The sequence below is a fragment of the Balaenoptera ricei genome, chromosome 14 (genome assembly GCF_028023285.1).
Source record: "Balaenoptera ricei isolate mBalRic1 chromosome 14, mBalRic1.hap2, whole genome shotgun sequence".
NCBI lineage: Eukaryota > Metazoa > Chordata > Mammalia > Artiodactyla > Balaenopteridae > Balaenoptera > Balaenoptera ricei.
Genome location: NC_082652.1, coordinates 93,986,004 through 94,004,558, shown reverse-complemented (window position 1 = coordinate 94,004,558; position 18,555 = coordinate 93,986,004). Strand labels below are relative to the sequence as shown.

The 18,555-nt window shown below is 51.6% G+C and overlaps 1 protein-coding gene across 3 annotated transcripts in view; it reads left to right on the top strand.

Annotated features, from left to right (window-relative positions):
• Positions 1 to 18,555, top strand: part of SLC66A2 (solute carrier family 66 member 2) — a 48,046-nt gene that overhangs the window by 3,698 nt on the left and 25,793 nt on the right. For 2 of the 3 annotated variants that reach the window (XM_059895025.1, XM_059895026.1), the window contains exon 2: positions 1,679 to 1,812. In XM_059895025.1, coding sequence (XP_059751008.1) covers positions 1,679 to 1,812 — 134 coding nt within the window. Of the gene's footprint in view, positions 1 to 1,678; positions 1,813 to 8,844; positions 8,896 to 18,555 lie in introns of all 3 variants that reach the window. The other variant, XM_059895023.1, reaches the window with a different exon arrangement.

Below are 18,555 nucleotides of genomic sequence, written 5' to 3'. Positions count from 1 at the left end.
CTTGTTTAGCCTGTCTTCACCCTAAAAGCAGTTTAATGTTCACTCTGCCTCCCTTACTTCACTGTAAATGTCTCATTCTCTACTGTAAATACTGAATTTACCTAGATTTGATTTCTGGTGTGTGGTATAAGTGGAAGCACAAACCTTCATTCCCCCCCTCGCCCCAGTTTTCCTAGTCACTCATTGTTTCTGTTGAACAGTTAAAAAAATGGAAGTGGCGTTTATTACATACAGGCCCAAATCCCACGTCTTCAGCCTTACATCTAACTGGAAATGAGCTTGGTCCCTAGACTGACCGACTTTTTGTGATGCCCACCCGCTCCAGTCTCCCCAGCCCGACGCAGAGCCTTCTCTGTCTTCTCCTCTGGATTATCTGTTGATTAGTCAGCCCCCCGGGGTCAGTCAGGTAACCAGTGGGGACTAGTTCCTAGAACTGCTAGAAACGTCCTCAAGCAGCTGTAGGGTTATGTCCGCACTTTACAGAAGAGATGAAGCCCGGAGGTGGTGGGGCACAGCGAGAAGGCCGGGGGGCAGCGTGGTCCCCAGAGCCAGCCTGTGGCAGAGCGTGTGTGTGGCCCCATCAGCCCGCTGTCAGTGGCCCTCTCCTTGTAGGGGCGGGTGTGAGAGCGAGGCCAGGGGAGGTGGGCCGGGCCGTGTCTCCGTGTCTCCTGGTTTCCAGGAGAAGCTGGAGGTCAGACTGCCATCCCAGACCTCCCCACTGTGACCTGTCGGCCACTAACTCAGGTTTGGGAGGCCCCGTCAGGCCGCGCCGCAGCAGGTGCCGGCGGGATCTCTGCCCCAGAGCAGCCAGGCTAGAATGGGGGCCTGGGCTTTGAAGGGTGCTGTGCCCAGGCCTCGCCTCAGAGGTGACAGTTCTGCAGCCTAGTCCTGTGGTGCTGGTGGCCACGTTTGAGGCCCCAGCTGGTGTGTGGAGGGCAGTGCTGTGGTCAGCCCCTGGGGTCTGGGGTCGTCTGATGGGCCCAGCGGGTGCCAGTCGCTGGATTGTGGCTCTGGCCTCCAGGAAGTTTTGGCCGAGTTGCTAAAATGCTCAACACACTGGAAAGAAGTCAGCAGGAAGGCCTTGGGGCCTGTGGCTGGGCGGGCTGGGCGGGCTGGGCGGGCTGGGGCTCGGAGAAGAGAGTGGACATGGAGGCCTCCGTGCCAGTCAGCCAGGCCTGGGTCGGGCATCAGGGCCTGAGGTTGGCAGCGGGACCGTGCCCTGCCTGCCGTCTCCTCTTCTCCGGTGAGGGCTCGGTGGCCCGGCCCCCCACTGCTCTGCTCACACTGGGGGCCGTGCTGGCCTGGAGACCCCACTCCCCACGGCCAGGGGGCAGGGCTGCCGTCGGTCTCTAGACTCTGGAACGAGCCCTGGGGAGGCAGGTGTTCCAGAACCTGGGCTTCTCACCTGGCGGCCGCTGGGCCTCTGCAGGAGGGCGACGGTCACCTGGCCGGACTTTGGGGGGGGCGGGTGCAGGAGACCCACTCCCACCGGCCCTCGGCCCTGGGAGGGTCGCAGCGGTTCCCGGGGAGGGGTGCAGCCTGCCCGTGACTCGGCTCTGGGGGGCGGTGGAGGCCCGGGCTGGCCGTGCAGGGGGGCGGCGGCACCCGGGGCCGCTCGGGCTGTGGCCGCGGGCGCCCGGCCGGCGCCCCCCTGATGCCGCGGCGTCTCCCCTCGCAGGTTCGGGAGGCGCTTCGAGGCGCCGCTGCTCTGGCAGAGCGTCGTCATGATCCTGGCCATGTTGCTGATGCTGAAGCTCTGCACCGAGGTCCGCGTGGCCAGCGAGCTGACCGTGCACCGCCGGGTCTTTGCAGGTTGGTGACCCGCAGCTTTGGGGATGGAGCCCAGTAGCTCGGCGAGCGGGACTTGGCTGGAGCTCTCGGGGGCGGGGGGGGCAGGGGCCTCCCCAGTGCTGTCCCAGCAGCGCTGGCTTCTCCAGGTGGCGCGCGTGTCTGTCACGGCACCGGTGTTCGCAGTCAGGTAAGTGACTGCGTCGACACTGTATCATGTGAAACGGGAACTCGGGCGAGTTACGACCTGTTCTTACCGCGTCCCTCGCCGTGGCCGTCGTCACGCGGGCCCCTCAGCTGGGGCAGGAGGACGGCACTGCTGGTCTGTTCCTGGCTTGATCAGGCCAGGGACTGATGTTTCCTGCAGAGGCGGTTTTATCTCTGACCTTGTCTGTGGCTTGTGCACCAAACGCAGCCCCTCTGTTTTTCCCATTCCCTGCGGCTGAGTCAACCGGGATCTTTCTCGCATACCTTGTTAAACATTCCCCCGACGTCATGCTCTGTGGGCCGCGGGTGGGCACGCGGGGTCCACAAGCTCGGGCAGGCGAATCCCATGCTCAGCCCCTACAGCTTTTTGGTGGCTCAGAAGATAGAAGACGCTGCTCCTGGTTTTGCCTTCTCCTTTGAAAATGTTTCTTTCGAGCTGATGTTCTGTGTTTGACCGCGCGGGCTGGTGGGCTTCTCTGTGCAGGAGGGTTGATGCCGTACTTCTGGTTTTTCTAATGACTAAGTCTAGGACCACTCTCCCCTTCGATTTTGTCTGAGAATGTGGGTGTGTTCAATCTCAGCTATTGCTTAGAGAAGCGTTTTCTCTGGAGTTTGTTTAGTTCTGGGACTCCTGCAGACTTGAGGTCTTGCCCCGCTATTTTTTTCTTGATGGCTATTTTCTCTCCCTTTGAGTGACCCCTATCCTCTTGTGTAGCTTCTGTTTTTAGAGTGAGAGTGAGTGTGTGCTAACTTCAGTCTTTGTAGAAATGGGTCAGCCTCAGCTCCGACGAGTAGCCTGGATCAGTTAGGGTCGCGGAGACGATAAAGAGGGCCGCCCGCCACTGTCTGTTTCCGGTGTGTTTTTGCTTTTGCTCTCCCATGAACGCCGTCCTCCCAGCTGTGATTCAGGAAGTCACGCCAGAGGTGGTGTCAGCTGTACTGCTGCTCTCGCCTAGAAAGCAGGGCTTCTGTGTCCTGGACCCCCTATAAGTTGAGGAGCTGGCTCTTAATTTTCTCTGAGTCGAGGGCTTTCTGCCCAAGCGGCTTCTGCCCCTGCCCTCTGTGGTCTGTGCCCTTTCGAGCCTCCCCTTTAATGGGTGCAGGATCTCACAGCCGACTGCAGAGTGGGCCCTGTGGGGTGGTCAGTGGTGTGCGTCTTCACCCTGGGCGGGGGGAAGGCCTGCAGAGGACACCCGGTGCCCTGGTGGCTTAGTGGTCCTGCGCCTCGGGCTCTGCAGCGGGAGACCAGGCTTGTGACCTTGGTTGAAACTGTGTGTGGGTCGTGAAGGCGGAGGGTGCCAGATACGGTAGGTGTTGGGGCCTCTGGGTCATGCAGCAAACTTACAGTTTAACGTTGAGCATTTGATGGCAGCTCACGGCGATGGGTGGTCTGCTGGTGCATGCCGTCGGCTCTGGTGGAGGGAGGGCTGTGCCTCCTGACCTCTGGGCCCCCTCCTGACCCCGGCCCTCCCCCGCTGGGCCCCCTGCGGCCTCAGGGAGAGTCGTCTCCTAACCTCCACCCACATGGCTGAGAGTCTGAGCATTCAACACTTGAATCCAGATCGGATTTACATGTTTCCGTGTCTACTGTTTATGAGGCACACAGGTCTCAGTACCCCGCTATGGGAAGCTTTTAATGAATGTGTGGGTTTATTTCCTCTCATTTGCCAGAAGTAGGCGGGTGGGCTGTGAAAAAGCCAAGCGGTTCAGGCCTGGAAGGTCTGGGAGCCCGTGGGCCGCTGTGCCGCGGCCCCCGTCTCTCCCCCCACCCTGCGTGGCAGGTGGCCAGCCTCCGCTTCCCGACGCGTCAGCCGAGGCCTCGGGACACAGACTTCTTGGGGAACTGACCATGCACATTACAGTAACTCTCCAGGAGAGTCGGGGGAGCTTTGTTTCAGGGTACTCGTAGGATGGCCAGGCAGCCTAAAAAAAACCTTAAATGTTTTCCAGCTATCTTTTATAGAGGTTTGCAGTTTTGAAGGTCACTAATTCAACTTGAAAGTTAAGGTTAAAGAAACGTAGATGGTGGTGAGGAGAAAAAGCAGGTTACTTAGAAAATTAAGTATCTAATTTGTTATCTGAAGGGCAGCATGTGTGCATTGTAGACACTTCAGGGAAGACAGGATATACAGTAAGAGTAAAAAGCCTTCCGTCCCACCACCCAGAGGTGACTGCTTTGAACATTTTGGTATATTTTTCCAGTTTTTTCTTTTTTCTTTGTTAGTCAGTCTCCTATCACAAGATTGGGATCATTTTCAAAATTAGGATCAAACGTTTTAAAACCGCTCATTCCACTGGCAGCCTTTCCATGCCCTTGTGTGTAATGGGGGCAGGGCCAGGGGTGCGGGTCCCCCTCCTCGGGTTGTCCCAGGTGAAATGGCATCCACCGAGACCACGTGTTTCAGGGAGAAATTGGCTGGAGACACTAATATGCGCCTGCTGTTCAACTGTGAACTAGGAGTGAGGTGTGGTGTCCGGCTCGAAGGTGCTGTGTTTTTCCTTTTTTGCTTTTTATTGTAGAGAATTTCAATAGAAGTATTGAAATTTATTACGTAGAAGTAGGGAGAGTAGCATAACGGAGCTCCGTGTGGGACCATGACCACCTCCAGACCCCATTCACATCTTTTTCCTGTAGTTTCTGAAGCAAATCCCAGATGTAGCCTCTTTATAGTCTGTAACGTATCTCTAAAGAAATCATCACCCATAAGAAATCAATGGTTCCTTATCCTAAAACCACCATCTGTGTGTGTTTCCAGCTGTCTTGTCCATTTCCTGACTTTTTGGCCAGTTTGTTTCCTTAAATCAGGATCCAGCACACACTGTGATTGGCTGGTGTCTTTTTGCTGTTGATTTGTCTTTTTAATCTGTAGGTTCTCCCTAACTCCCCTTTCTCCTTGGAACTTACCCGTTGTTGAAACGGGTCGTTTGCTGTGAGCTGAGCGCCACACACCCGGCACAGGGTCAGCGGGCCAGCAGCAGTGCGGAGCGAGTCAGGCCCACGGGATCTGGACGGAATCAGGCTGCTGGACCAGGTCTGTCTGGGACGCCCTGTAGAGAACGTTTTAAAAGAGAATTGGACCCAGGTCTGGCCCTCTGTCTTTGCAGGACTGTTGCGTCCTTCCTCTAGGAGGTATGGCTGTCAGCTGGCCCCTCTGGGTGGTGGCGGCCGTGGGGGCCCGGGGCCCAGTTGACAATCAGTCCCGGGCCGCCAGCCCCGAGACTCTGCCGTCTCAGCTTCTCTAGAGAAACTTCCCCACAAACGCTACTTGGTCTTCCGACGGTTTGATTTGTAAAGGAAGGCAGGTGAGGGCTTGCTTATTCCTCTGTATTTGCCACTTTTCAAAATTGGTTCCCAGCATCTTGCAGCAATGAGCACGTTTGTTTGTACGTGACCCTGTGTTCCGTGTGGTGGAAGCCCCTTTACCACCTCTGGCCAGGGGGAGCCTCTGCCGTCGGCTCTTGATCTTTGACCTCTGGTCCTGTGGGCCCCGGACGTCGGTGCGACAGGATTCTCTGAGCTCGCTGTCCGGTTTCCCGCCCCAGCCCTGCCGTCGGCCAGGTGTCCGAGGAGCCCGGTCTGGAGGTCTCCCGGGAGACAGAGCGCCCGCTCCCAGGCCGGCCCTTCGCGGGGCCCCGGTCGGCTCTGATCTTCCCGCTGCAGCTCAGGGACCCAAGAACAACAGAGCGTTGCGTCTCCGCCAGGCGCCTCCCTCACGGCTCCCGGCCAGGTTCCGTCACGAGGCCGGCCGACAGCGAGGCTGCTGAGAGGTCGTTTCCTCGGGGGTCCTCAGGGCCACACGTCCCTCCCGCCAGATTCCCGTGTTGTACTGTCACTAAGAATAGTGCCTCCCAATGGGTGTGTCACCCACCGGCCGCAGGCGTGAATTCACCTGAGGTTTGCCGCACATCTCAGCACTGGGGTGGCATTGGCTGGGGAGGTGGATGGGGAGGGGGTGACTGCTGAAGGGGACGGGTTTCCCTGCGCGGGGATGCAAGTTCTAAAATACCGTAGCGGTGTTGGCTGCGCTACACGCCTGTGCGTACCCTGCACACCGCTGGGAGAGTGACTTTTCTGTGGTGTGTGCTTATAGCTCAGAAAGCTGTAAAAACACGTTGGGTGGGGAGGGTCACATACCATCCTGAGAATGAAAGCTGAGGACACCCCCTCCCCAGGAAGACGTTTATCCACAGACCATCCTGCATTTTCAAGGGCTCCGCGGTGTCCTCGGACATCAGGTTACAATCCTGCTTCAGTTCAGCCGCTGCCCTGGAGCTGACACAGGGTCTCGTGTTCCCGTGTTGCCTGGACCACCGTGGTGATACTCCTCCCGGTCCCCGGTCCCCCTGCGTCCCCCTGTAGCCGCTGTCCCCTCCACCACACGCAGGTACCGTTGCCCCCACGTGGTCTCTCCGAGGTGCCCCCAGCAGTGAGTCTCAGAGTGTGACAGGACTAAAGCCCCTGGGGCAGCTGAGGGCCTGCCTCTTGTCCCCCCCCAGCCTCCTGCTGGCCACCAGAGGCTGACTCTCCCATCTCAGCTCTGCTGGAACTTCCACCTTGTCATCTCTGGTTCCTGTCTCGGGGGCTGCTCGACGAGTGACCCCAAAAGTTGATGACGTGAAAGGACATTATTGCTTCGGACTCCACAGTTGGGCTGTTTGCTTGAGCTCCTTTCTCACTGTCTCATTCACTCTCTCCCATCCCCCCTTTCTCTCTCTCTCTCTCTCTGTGTCTCTCCCTCTCACTGTCTCTCCCCCTTACCCCCTCTTTCTCTGTCTAGCTCTGTCTCTTGCTCTGTCTCTCGCTCTGTCTCTGTCTCTCTCTGTGTCTCTCTCTCTTTCACTCCTCTCTCGTGTGTCTGGGTTGGTGCTGGCCATTGGCTGGACCTCAGCCGGGCTCTGCTGGAACATCCCTGCGTGCCCTCCTCATGTGGCCTGGGCTTCCTCACAAAGTGGCGCTGGGTTTCAAGGGGAGAGCCGGGTGGACGCCGTATCTTTTTAAAGATCTAGTCTTGGAACTCACACAGCATCACTTCTGAAGACCTGCAGTCTCAGGCCCACCCATAGTCAAGGGGGCAAAGACCCGCCTCCTGGTGGGGGAGGGGGGGTTCTGAGGACAGCGTGGTTGTGTGTGTGTGTTTTTTTAAAGATTCAGTTATTATTTATTTATTTTTGGCTGCGTCGGGTCTTAGTTGCGGCACGCAGGCTCTCCAGTTGTGGCACGTGGGCTTAGTTGCCCTGTGGCATGTGGGATCTTAGTTCCCTGACCAGGGATTGAACCCCTGTCCCCTGCACTTTAAGGTGGATTCTTTACCACTGGACCACCAGGGACGTCCCAGTGCAGTTGTTTTGGAACCTTCGTGCCTGGCCTGGAGTGTGTCCTCAGTACAGCTCTGTGGAAGCACATGATTGTTGAAAAGACTTCTAGCGTCTCTCAGCTTCAGAGCCCACTTTCCTCCATCTGTCCTATGCAAAGGTGTCTTTCCTAAAACGTAGATCTGATCATGTTGCTTTCCAGCCAAGGAACCTTAGGTAGCTTGGTGCAGTGCACAGGGGCGTGACCTTCCCACCCTGAGCCAACTTACCCAGCCCTCTGCTTGCCGACCCCCAGCTCTGCACCCACGCACTCCTGTGCGTCTCCCAGCCATGCCCGGTGGTCCTGCATGTAATCAAGCCTGGAGAAGAGAAGGGAAGCCGTGTCTGAAACGCACAAGTAACTGAGTCGAGCGCTCTCTCCTGCAGCCTCCCTCCCCTCCCCTCCTTCCTTCTTTTGGGATTTTGATCTATAGAGGAGGTGCCCACGAATGGTGAAATTGGTCTGAATCAAAGAAATAGAAGCCAAAAGCTGAGAGGATCTGACCAACTCTGGGGAGTCAGAACCCAGAAGGTCCAGGAGGGGGTGTTGGGGAGAGAGGTGGGGTGAGGAGAGGAGACTGCGGTTTGTGTTGGTTTATAAACCGCTGCCCCTGCCCCGACCCCCCAGCTCCCCCCGGGTCTAGGCAGCAAGTCTGGTATTTGCTTTTAGCTCATTACTTGCACAATTTCCATTTTGGGGTAGAGTGTACACGGCCTGGGGCAGGTGACCCACGACCTTTGATCCTGCCTCTGCTTTCTGACCTCGGTGACTCTTCTCTTTAACCACCGTCGATCCCAGACCCCACCTGCAGGTGGAACCCAGCTGGAGGTGCTCTGTCTTCAGGGCCTCTGGTCGGTAGGTCAGTCGGTCATTGTCCTGGGGTGGCCCCGACTAGGGAGGTGGGGTGGCGTGCTCGGGGGGGCAAGGTACCTGGCAATCGAATTGTCGCACACTGGGTCAGGTACTCCTTCCTGGGCCACAGCGGAGACAGCTGCCAGACCTGCTCCCTGACTGGGTGTGATGTCCAAGGGCGGTCAAGTTCACGTGCTGAGCTAGCTCTCCGTTTACGGCGGGTGTTCTGTTGAGTGTCCTCTGAAAACAGCTCTAGCGAGCAACCTTCCGGAGAGTTTGCACCCTGAGACAACTATCTTGCAACCAGGGCTTGCGTACAGATGAGTTCCCAGGGGAAAGTAGAAGTAGAATCTGCTGTATCTCTGTCAGCACCTCTGACCTTAGAAATGAAGTGAAAATGAGGTGACTTTTCATTTTTTTCCCTCTGTCCCAAGCACTTATTTGGAGGAGGGTAGGTTTGGAGAAAAATGGTTCAGAAAGTGGATTTCCTAATGCACAGAAACCAAAAGCTTGCTGTCTTCCTGTTCCATTGTTTTGTTTTGTTTTTTTTAAAAGAAATACAACAAGGACTTACCAGTGTTAAAACCAGTCTGTTTTTGTCTCTTCTTCCTTCCTGTTTTCTCTCTCTCTGTCTTTAAATGTAGCTGCAGATAATAAAGATGAAGCCAGAGCCCCCCCCAGGCGGTCATATCTGGGTAGGTACCACGCTGCATGAGCCCCCCCAGGCGGTCACATCTGGGTAGGTACCACGCTGCATGAGCCCCCCCAGACGGTCACATCTGGGTAGGTACCACGCTGCATGAGCCCCCCCAGGCGGTCACATCTGGGTAGGTACCACGCTGCATGAGCCCCCCCAGGCGGTCACATCTGGGTAGGTACCACGCTGCATGAGCCCCCCCAGGCGGTCACATCTGGGTAGGTACCACGCTGCATGAGCCCCCCCAGGCGGTCACATCTGGGTAGGTACCACGCTGCATGAGCCCCCCCAGGCGGTCACATCTGGGTAGGTACCATGCTGCATGAGCTTCCTTCTCTGCATCTCGGTCCCTCTCTGTCTCTGCTCCCATCTGTGCCACGTCCTCACCTTGCATGCACATCACCCACCCAGTGTGGCCAAGCCTCCAGCCAGCTAACCAACCACACCTGCTGTTTTCGAGCATGAAGTAGCTCCTAGAAACCTGCCCATTTTCTGTGTGTAGGGGGGGGAGGGGGAGAGGGAGGGAGGGGCACGGAGAGGTGGAAAGAAAGAGAAATGATCAGGACACAGGTTTTGGAATTCTTTTGTTAAATTTATTCCAGAGTATTTTATTCTTTTTGATTCTATGGTAAATGGAATTGTTTTCTTGATTTCACTTTGGTTCGCTCATTGTTACTTTGTAGAAATAAAATTGATTTTCACATATTGATCTTGTGTCCTGCAACTTTGCAGAACTCATTTATTCTAATAGCTTTTTAGTGGATTTTGGAGGATTTTCTACATGGAAGATTACGTCATCCGCAGATGGAGACAGTCTTACTCCTTCTTCTCCAATCTGGATGCTTTTCACTTCTCTTTCTTGCCTCATTACCCTGGCCAGAAGTGGGAGAGCAGATGTGCTTGTCTTGTTCCTGATCGTAATGAGAGGGCATTTAGTCCTTGACCATTAAGTATGACGTTAGCTATGGATTTTACAGAGATGCCCTTTATTAGGTTAAGCAAGTGCCCTTCTATTCTGAGTTTGTTGAGTTTTTTCATCATGAAAGGATATTTAAGTTTGTCAAATGCTTTTTGTGTCTGTTGAGATGATCATGTGGTTTTGTTCTTTATTCTACTATTACAGTGTATTACATTGATGGATTTTTGTATGCTGAACCAACCTTGCATTCTCGGGATAAATCTCATCTGATCATGATGTATAATCCTTTTTATAAGTTGCTAGATTCTGTTTGCTAGTATTAGGTTGAGGATTTTTGTGTCCATATTCATAAGAAATATTGGTCTTTTTTTTTTCTTCTTCTTCTTGTGATGACTGGTTTTAGTATCAGGATAGAACTGGCCTTATAAAGTAAGTTGGGAATGGGAAGTGTTCCTTCCTCTTCTATTTTTTTTTTTTTAAAGACTTTGTGAAGGACTGCTATCAGTTCTTTATTAATTAAAATGTTTTAATTGAAATATATTTGACATATAACATTATGTAAGTTAAATGTGTACATGTTAATTTGATACATTTATATACTGTGATATGATAGCCATGTAGTGATAATGAGGACCTCTATCATGTTACATAATTATCTTTTTTTTTTTTAGTAGTTGGAATAATTACTTTTAGTCTCTTAGCAAGTTTGCTGATTATAATACAATGTTGTTACCTATATTCACTATACTGTGCATTAGATCTATGGGGCTTATTTACTGCTTGTTGCAAGTTCATCAATTCTTTTAAATGTTTGGTACAATTATCCAGTGAAACTCTCTGGGCCTGGGCGTTTTGTGGGAAGTTTTAAAAGTACTAATTCAGTCTTTTACTTGTTATAGATCTATTCTGATTTTCTATTTCTTCTTGAGTTAGTTTCAATAGAAATTCTTTCCTGGAATTTGTCCATTTAATCTGTTATTTAATTTGTTGGCATATAATTGTTCTTGGTATTCCCTTATAATCTTTTTGATTTCTGTAAAGTTGGTGGTAATGATCTTTCTTTAATTCTTGACTTTAGTAATTTAACTCTCCTCCCTTTCCCTCTCCTTCTTGTTTTGGTCCTTCCAGCTCAAGGTTTGTCCATTTAATTGGTTTTTTTTTTCAAAGAGCCAACTTTTGGTTTTGTTGATTTTTCTCTATTGTTTTTCTAGTCCCTATTTATTTCCACTTTAGTATTTATTATTTCTTTCCTTCTGCTTATTTTGGGTTTAATTTGCTTTTTTTTTAGTTTAAGATAGAATTAATTTATTGATTTGAGATATTTCTTCTTTTTTTAAATTGACATATAGTTGATCTTCTTTTTAAATATAGCATTTACAGCCATAATTTCCTTGTAAGGAATGCATTAGCTGCATCCTATAAGTTTTGGTATGTTGTGTTTTTGTTTGCATTGGTCTTAAAATATTTTAAAATTTCCTTCAGGATTTCTTCTTCGACTCATTTGTTATTTTTGAATTTGTTGTTTAATTTCCACATATTCGTGAATCCCCCAAATTTCCTTCTGTTATTGATTTTTAATTTAATTCCATTGTAGTTGGAGAACATACTTTGTATTATTCCAGTCATTTTATTTTATTTTATATTTTAAAAAAATAAATTTATTTATTTATTTATTTTTGGCTGCATTGGGTGTTTGTTGCTGCTTGCGGGCTTCCTCTAGTTGCGGCGAGCGGGGGCTACTCTTCGTTGTGGCACGCGGGCTCAGTAGTTGTGGCTTGCAGGCTCTAGAGCGTGGACTCAATAGTTGTGGCGCACAGGCTTAGTTGCTCCACAGCATGTGGGATCTTCCTGGACCGGGGATCAAACCCATGTCCCCTGCATTGGCAGGCGGATTCTTAACCACTGCACCACCGGGGAAGTCCCTATTCCAGTCATTTTAAATTGAGGCTTGTTTGATGGCCTGGCCGATGGTCTCTCCTAGAGAACGTTCCACGTGCACTTCAGGATGATGTATATTCTGCTGTTGTCAGGTGGAGGTGGAGGGGTGTCTGTTAGGTTTGTAGTGTGGTCAGGTCTCCTCTTCCCTTTTTCCTCTGTCTAGTTGTTATGTCCATTACTAAAAGTGTGTATTGAAATCTCCAACTACCTTTAGATGATTTGTTTCTCTTTTCACTTCTGTCAGTTTTTGCTTTTTATATTTTGGGGCACTGTTGTTAGGTGCATATGTTTATAGTTTTATCATACTGATAGATTGGCCCTTTTATCATTATAAAATTTTCCTTTATTTCTAGTAATTTTTTTGTTTTAAAGTCAATTTTTTTCTGATAGTAGTGTAGCTACTGAAGATCTCCTGTGATTGCTGTTTGTATGGTATGTCTTTTTCCACTTTACTTTTGACTTCTTTGTATCTTTGAATCTAAAGTATGTCTCCTGTAGACAGCATATAGTGGATCATTTAAAAAACCTCATTCTGGCAATTCTGCCCTTTGATTGGATTGTTTAATTCATTCACATTTAATGTTATTGTGATATGTTTGGATTTACACCTGCCATTTCAGTTTCTGTTTTCTATCCTCATGTCTACCCTAACCCCCAACTGTTCCTTCTTTACTGCTTTCTTTTGTATTAAGTGAACATTTTCTAGTGTAATATTTTAATTCCTTTAATGAACCTTAAATATATATATAGACACACATACATATGTATGTGTGTGTGTGTGTATACTACATTATATCACATTATATTATATTATGTTATTTTCTTGGTGGTTGCTCTAAGGCTTATGATATGCATCTTACCAGAATCTACTTCAGACTTATACTAACTTAATTATTTAATCAGTTAAGAGAGGAAAGGAGAAGAACTACGCACGTATACTGTCTTTTATAATTACCTACATAATTACCTTTACCTATACTTTTTGTTTTTCTTAAGTGGATTATAATTATTGCCTGATGTCTCTTTCTTTCATCATGAAGAACTTATTTTTTGTATTCCCTGTAAGATGGGTCTGCTAACAAGAAATTCTCCCAGTTCTTTTTTATCTGGAAATGTCTCTGTTTTGCCCTTGTTTTAAAAAAAAATTTTGCAGGAATTCCCTGGTGGCCCAGTGGTTAGGACTCCACGATCTCATTGTTGAGGGCCCAGGGCCCGGGTTTAGTCCCTGGTTGGGGAACTAAGATCCCACAAGCTGTGCAGCCAGGATAAAAAAATAAAGTTTTGCTGGATGTAAGAATCTTGGTTGACAGTGTCTTTGCTGCATTTCGAATATGTTACCCATTATCTCGTGCTGATATCTTTCTTTTTTTTTTTTTAAGTTAATTTAGTTTTTTAATTTTTGGCTGCGTTGGGTCTTCGTTTGTGCACACGGGCTTTCTCTAGTTGTGGTGAGCAGGGGCTACTCTTAGTTACGGTACGTGGGCTTCTCGTTGTGGTGTCTTCTCTTGATGCAGAGCATGGGCTCTAGGCACGTGGGCTTCAGTAGTTGTGGCACACGGGCTCAGTAGTTCTGGCTCGAGGGTTCTAGAGCATGGGCTCAGTAGTTGTGGCGCACAGGCTTAGTTGCTCTGTGGCACGCGGGACCTTCCCAGACCAGGGATTGTCCCTTGCATTGGCAGGCAGTGCTTAACCACTGCACCACCAGGGAAGTCCCTGATTTCTTTCTTCTTTTTTTTTTTTTTTTGGTTGTGCCACTCGGCTTGTGGGATCTTAGTTCCCTGGCCAGGGATCGAACCCAGGCCCTTGGCAGTGAAAGAATGGAGTCCTACCCACTGGACCGCCAGGGAATTCCCTCTCTTGCTGATTTCAAGAGTCTGTCTTTTTCTTTGGCATTCAACATTTAGACTGTGGTATTCAATGAGGGTGTAGTTCTCTTTGTACTTATCCTTTTGGGAACTTGTTAAGCTTATTGGGTGTGTAGACTGATATTTTCATCAAATCTGGGAAGTTTTCGGTCATTATTTCTTAGGCTGTTTTCCTCTCCTTTCTCCTCTCTTCAGTGCACCTGTCACACACATGTTGGTGCAATGACTATTGTTCCATGTGTCTCTGAGGCTCTGTTCAATTTTCTGAATTCTATTTTCTCATTGTTCTTCAGATGCATAATCTTTATTGATGTGTCTTCAAGTTTCCTGAATCTTCTGCCAGCTCAGCTCTATTGTTGAGCCCCTATTGTGCATTTTTTTTTTACCTCAGTTACTGGACTTTGCAACTCCAGAATTTTTATTTGGCTCTTTTTGATAATTTCTACCTCTTTATTGATATTCTCTATTTGATGAGACATTGTCAGTATACTTCCTTTAATTCTTTATGTATGGTTTCCTTTAGTTCTTTGGACATATTTGTAATGGCTGCTTTGAAGTCTTTTCTGCTAAGTCTAAAGGTTCTGTCCTTCAAAAGCAATGTTTCCTTCTTTTTCTTTTCTTTCTTCTTCTTCTGTGTATGGGCCACTTGCCATACATATTTTGTTGAAAACTGGCTATTTTAGGTAAAATATTGTAGCAACTCTGGGTACTGACCCCATCCTGGTTGGGGGGCTTGTTTGCGTGTCTGTGTGTTTAGTGACTTGGCTTGATGGGTGCCCTCTTAGAATCTCTCTCCCCCCTCCCCCGCCAGGCTGGCTGTGGACCAGCTGTCTTTGACTCTCCTTGGCCCCCCTGTTAAGCTTCTCCGGGGTCTGCCACCACTGATTAACAGCTGATTGCTCTGTTGGTTTTGATAACGGCCTAGGCCATGCAGCGCTCTAAGGTCTGATCCAGTTAAAGTCAGGCAGAGGTGGCCTGAGGCCAGCCTTTTGACAGTTGCTGTGTCCAGGAGGGCTGCTCTTGCTGTCTCTCTCTGATAAACCGCCGGCTTCCCCTCAGTTGCCCCTCCAGCAGGTTACCTATTGTTTTTGTCTGTGCCCTTAGGCTTGAACCTGACCAAGCTCTGTTCCAAGCAAGGTACCCCTCTGGGGAGAGCTGTGGAGCTCTCTGTTCTCACCCCCCCGCTTCCAGGGCAGACCCTCTGAACCCTTGCTCTGGAGCTGGAGGCCGGGCAGCGGTGGCCCTTGTTGGGGTGACTGCACTGCTCTAAGAGCAGGCACTGGGGGTTGTAGCCCCTGGTGTTCCCGGCTTCCCCTCCCGGCGTGGGGCCTCCACCCCATGAGCGCACTGAGGCAGGAGGGGTGTGTGCCTGCTGCTCGTGGGGGCTGCGGGGAGGGGCCCGTCTGGGCTGCCCCCGCCTGGGGTGATGCCGTCATCACACTCGGGGTCGGGGCAGGAAGCAGGCCATGTCCAGGCTCTTTTCCCAAATAGATGCCTCTCCGTTCCAGAGACTTTAAATGCTCCTTTCTTATAATGCACAACAGTGAGGGTTGCTTTGCTGGGGAAAGGGTCTGCGGAGAACCTCACACCCCTGTCCTGGACGTGCCCATCCCCTCGGCTGCTTTTCACCCGACTGAAGCCCTGCTGGCCGAATTACAGAGGATGTTTCGGGCCAGGAGGGCACTAGCTTTTCTGTTTTTATTTACTTATGGGTGAACTCAGGGAACTTGAGCACTGTGTGTGGGTTTACTGTCAAGTGGGCGCTCTGGAAGTTTCACCTTACCGGAAGGCCATGTCCTCCCTTAAGTTTTGAGAAGTAGCCTTAAAACTTCACTTTTAAAGTGAAGCTGCTATTTTGATTTGGGGAAAACTACTTATCCCAGTCTGCCTGGGTCAGGGCCTTTCTGGTGCTTGTTCAGCTGCGTACAGCCATGTGGGTGCCATGGTTCAGCACAGAGCTGGTTCGGTCAACCAGTGACCAGCTCGCTGGGCAGGATGGCAGAGCAGGGAACACAGGCCGTCAGCTTCTGGCCTCTCTCATTGTCTGGGCAGAAGCTAGCAGTGGGGCCTGGAGGTGTGACGGGACACGACGAAAAGCCTCCTGCAGCCAGGAGCCAGGAAGGCCAACCAACCAGCACCCACGGTGAGGCTCAACTGCCCGGGGCCGCCTTGGGACGTGATGAGCTCACCTCCCAGGTAGCACTTTTGAATGAGGGGTGTGTCCCCTTCTCAGTGGTCAGTCCTGCCCAGCTAGGGGGTCAGTGGGGCTTTCGGCTGGGTCTCTGAGTCTCTGGGCCGTGGCCTGCCTGCCTTGGGCGAGGGTGGTGTTGGGGGCGTACGGGATTAAAGGTGGGTTCGAAACGTGAACCAGGCTCTGTAGGCTGAGAGGGCATTTATACTCGTGCACCAGATCGCTGGCTACCCTCGCTGAGTCCTGTGTCGTCCCTGGTCATTTGGATAAAGTGAAGCTGGGGGCTGGGAAGGGTCTGCACCTGGGTGGGCTTCCCTCCAGGTCAGCCCCTACCTGGAGCCCAGCCGGGCCGTGCCCTGGGCTTTCTCAGATGGCCCTGTGCTCCCATGGGGGCTGGCACACCTTCTTTCTTTGCTGGAGGGTGAGCCCTGGACGTGGGCTCGGAGGTCTGGGCTGTGTCCCAGGACCCAGCGGGCACTTCAGAGTCATATAAACAGGTGAATGAGACAGCAGTGGGGTTAAGAGCCGGTTTTCAGTTTGAACCAGGGCTTTGAAGAGATGGAAGGTTGGCACGTGAGGGTCTCCTGAGAACGGGTGGCCTTGCCCCCGGGAGTGGGGCGCGTGGGGAGCCCCCTTGGTGTTGGTGTTCCCGCCCCGGGGCTCGCGCGCTGTCCCCACGGGGCCGGGCGCACGGGCCCCTCCGGCCGGCCACTCGCGTGTTCCCGGGAGCGGGTCGCCAGGCCAGGATTGAGCGTCAGCTGCTGCGCAGCCGTAACTGCCGGTGGTTAATAGGGTCTCGGCTTTAAGGGGAGGGGCGGGCCCCGGGCTGTGGGCGGGACGGGTCCGGGCCCCGCTGGCGGCCCGGGAGGCGGTGGTGCCGGCTGTGCCGGTTCTCCATGGCCTTGGACGGCGACGCGAGGAGCGGACCTGACAGCCGAGTCCGGTGGCAGCAAACCGGCCTCGGCATCGGCCCTGCTGCCGGCCAGGCCCAGGCGTCCGGGGTCAGAGGGCAGTGCTCACACGTCCCCAGAAGCCTCCTTCCTCTTTGAAATGTGACCTCACGATTTGAGAGGACCGAGTTGTTGCATTGAGATAGGTGAGGGGTTTGTGTAATTTTAAAAATCAGCTCCGTGGAGGCGCAGTTTACACACAGCGGAGCCCCACTTGGAGGGAGCGCGCTCTAGACAGGCGCTGGGGGCGCGGGGGGCTCCTGGGCCGGCCGGCTGGTGCGTGTCCCCCGCAGGTACCCGGTGAGGAGCCGCGCTCCTGCCCGGGCAGGGGCCCGCGTGCCGGCCGGAGCGGAGGCCCGGGAGGGGCTGCCCGGACAGGCTGCAGGTTGCGTGCAGCGGTGCCTGGGGCGCCTGCGCGCTGTGCCCGCTTTTCTCGCGCTGAGGAAAACCCCGGGCTGAGTGCGGCGACCCAGTCGGCTCCGCGGCGCAGCGGCTTCTGTGTCTGGGGCCGCATGCGGAAGCCTCCCCGGGGTCTCTGCTCTTCCCACCGGGGGCCGGTCTGCACCCTCTTAGGCCAGATGTCTTCCATATTCGTTTGGAGCATAAAAATACAATCCGATAAGAAACCGAGTCTTTCTTGCCACTAGGACACAGTCTCCTGGTGCAGATTCTCCAAATGGTAAATCACGTCTTAACCCAGAAGTGATCGGACTGAACAAGGAAGGGATGGATTTGTGGATCCAGGGGAGCCTCAGACCTTCCGAGTAGCATTTCAATAATTGGGAAGCTTCAGGGGTGTGCTCGTCACCATCAGGTGTCTCTAGAGGCAGTTAGGGAGCAGGTGAGCTTGATGCATCCGCGGCGACACGCGGCTCGGCCCCCAGTCCGGGGTGCCTCCCTTCAGCTCTACATGCCTTGCTTTCAAGTCTTGCCTTTTTGGGGCCACTGTCTGGAAACCACATCCCGGGAGAAAGCATATCCTGCCTGAGTTTGGGGCTCGCTGCGGAAATGGTGACGGGGTGCAATTTATGTTAGCACCTCCAGTTCCTCGGGCATCCTCCTGGCGGTGTTCTGCCCGTGTTCCTGTTCTCTGAGCACCGTCTGCTCACGCCTGCACCTGCACCTGACAGGCCGGGGGCCCCAGGGGAGGAAGGTGTGGCTCCCTTTGAGGAGTCGGGGTGCCCGGCCTCCCCTGCGCCTGGGCTAGCACCAGTTTTTCTGAAAGGGAATCCAGACCTCTCTTCTTTCTTAGCTTATTTTTTAAATTATTAATGAGAAAATCTTCTGACATAGGAATCCCTAAAGAAGTAGAAAAGATGTTTGGTCACATCTGATTACAGATCAGGAATCTACTTTTTATTAAGCAGCTTCTGTGTTCCTCTAATTTTTTCTGGCTAAACTCTGGAAATTTCATTTCATGCTTTCTATATCTACCCAGTGGTATTTTCAGCTGACATTTTTCCTTATATAATTCCTACTTTTTTCTCCCTACTGCTTGATTTAATTCACCGCAACACGTCAGTTACAGTTGATGGGTAGATGGGTCGCTAAATGTATTTTAAGTTGTCCAGGATTCAAATGACAGCACATAAAACTTGAAGTTTAAAAGAACTATTTTTAATTTCAGCATTAGAAAATATATTTACTAAAGTGGGTATTTACGTCTGTATCTCTCTATGAAAAGCAAATCAAATATATGAAAAACTTTATTACACATTAAAATTTATTTTTAAGATATAATTTACATACCATAAAACTTAACCTGAAAATTTTTAAAGTTGAGATAAAAGTCACA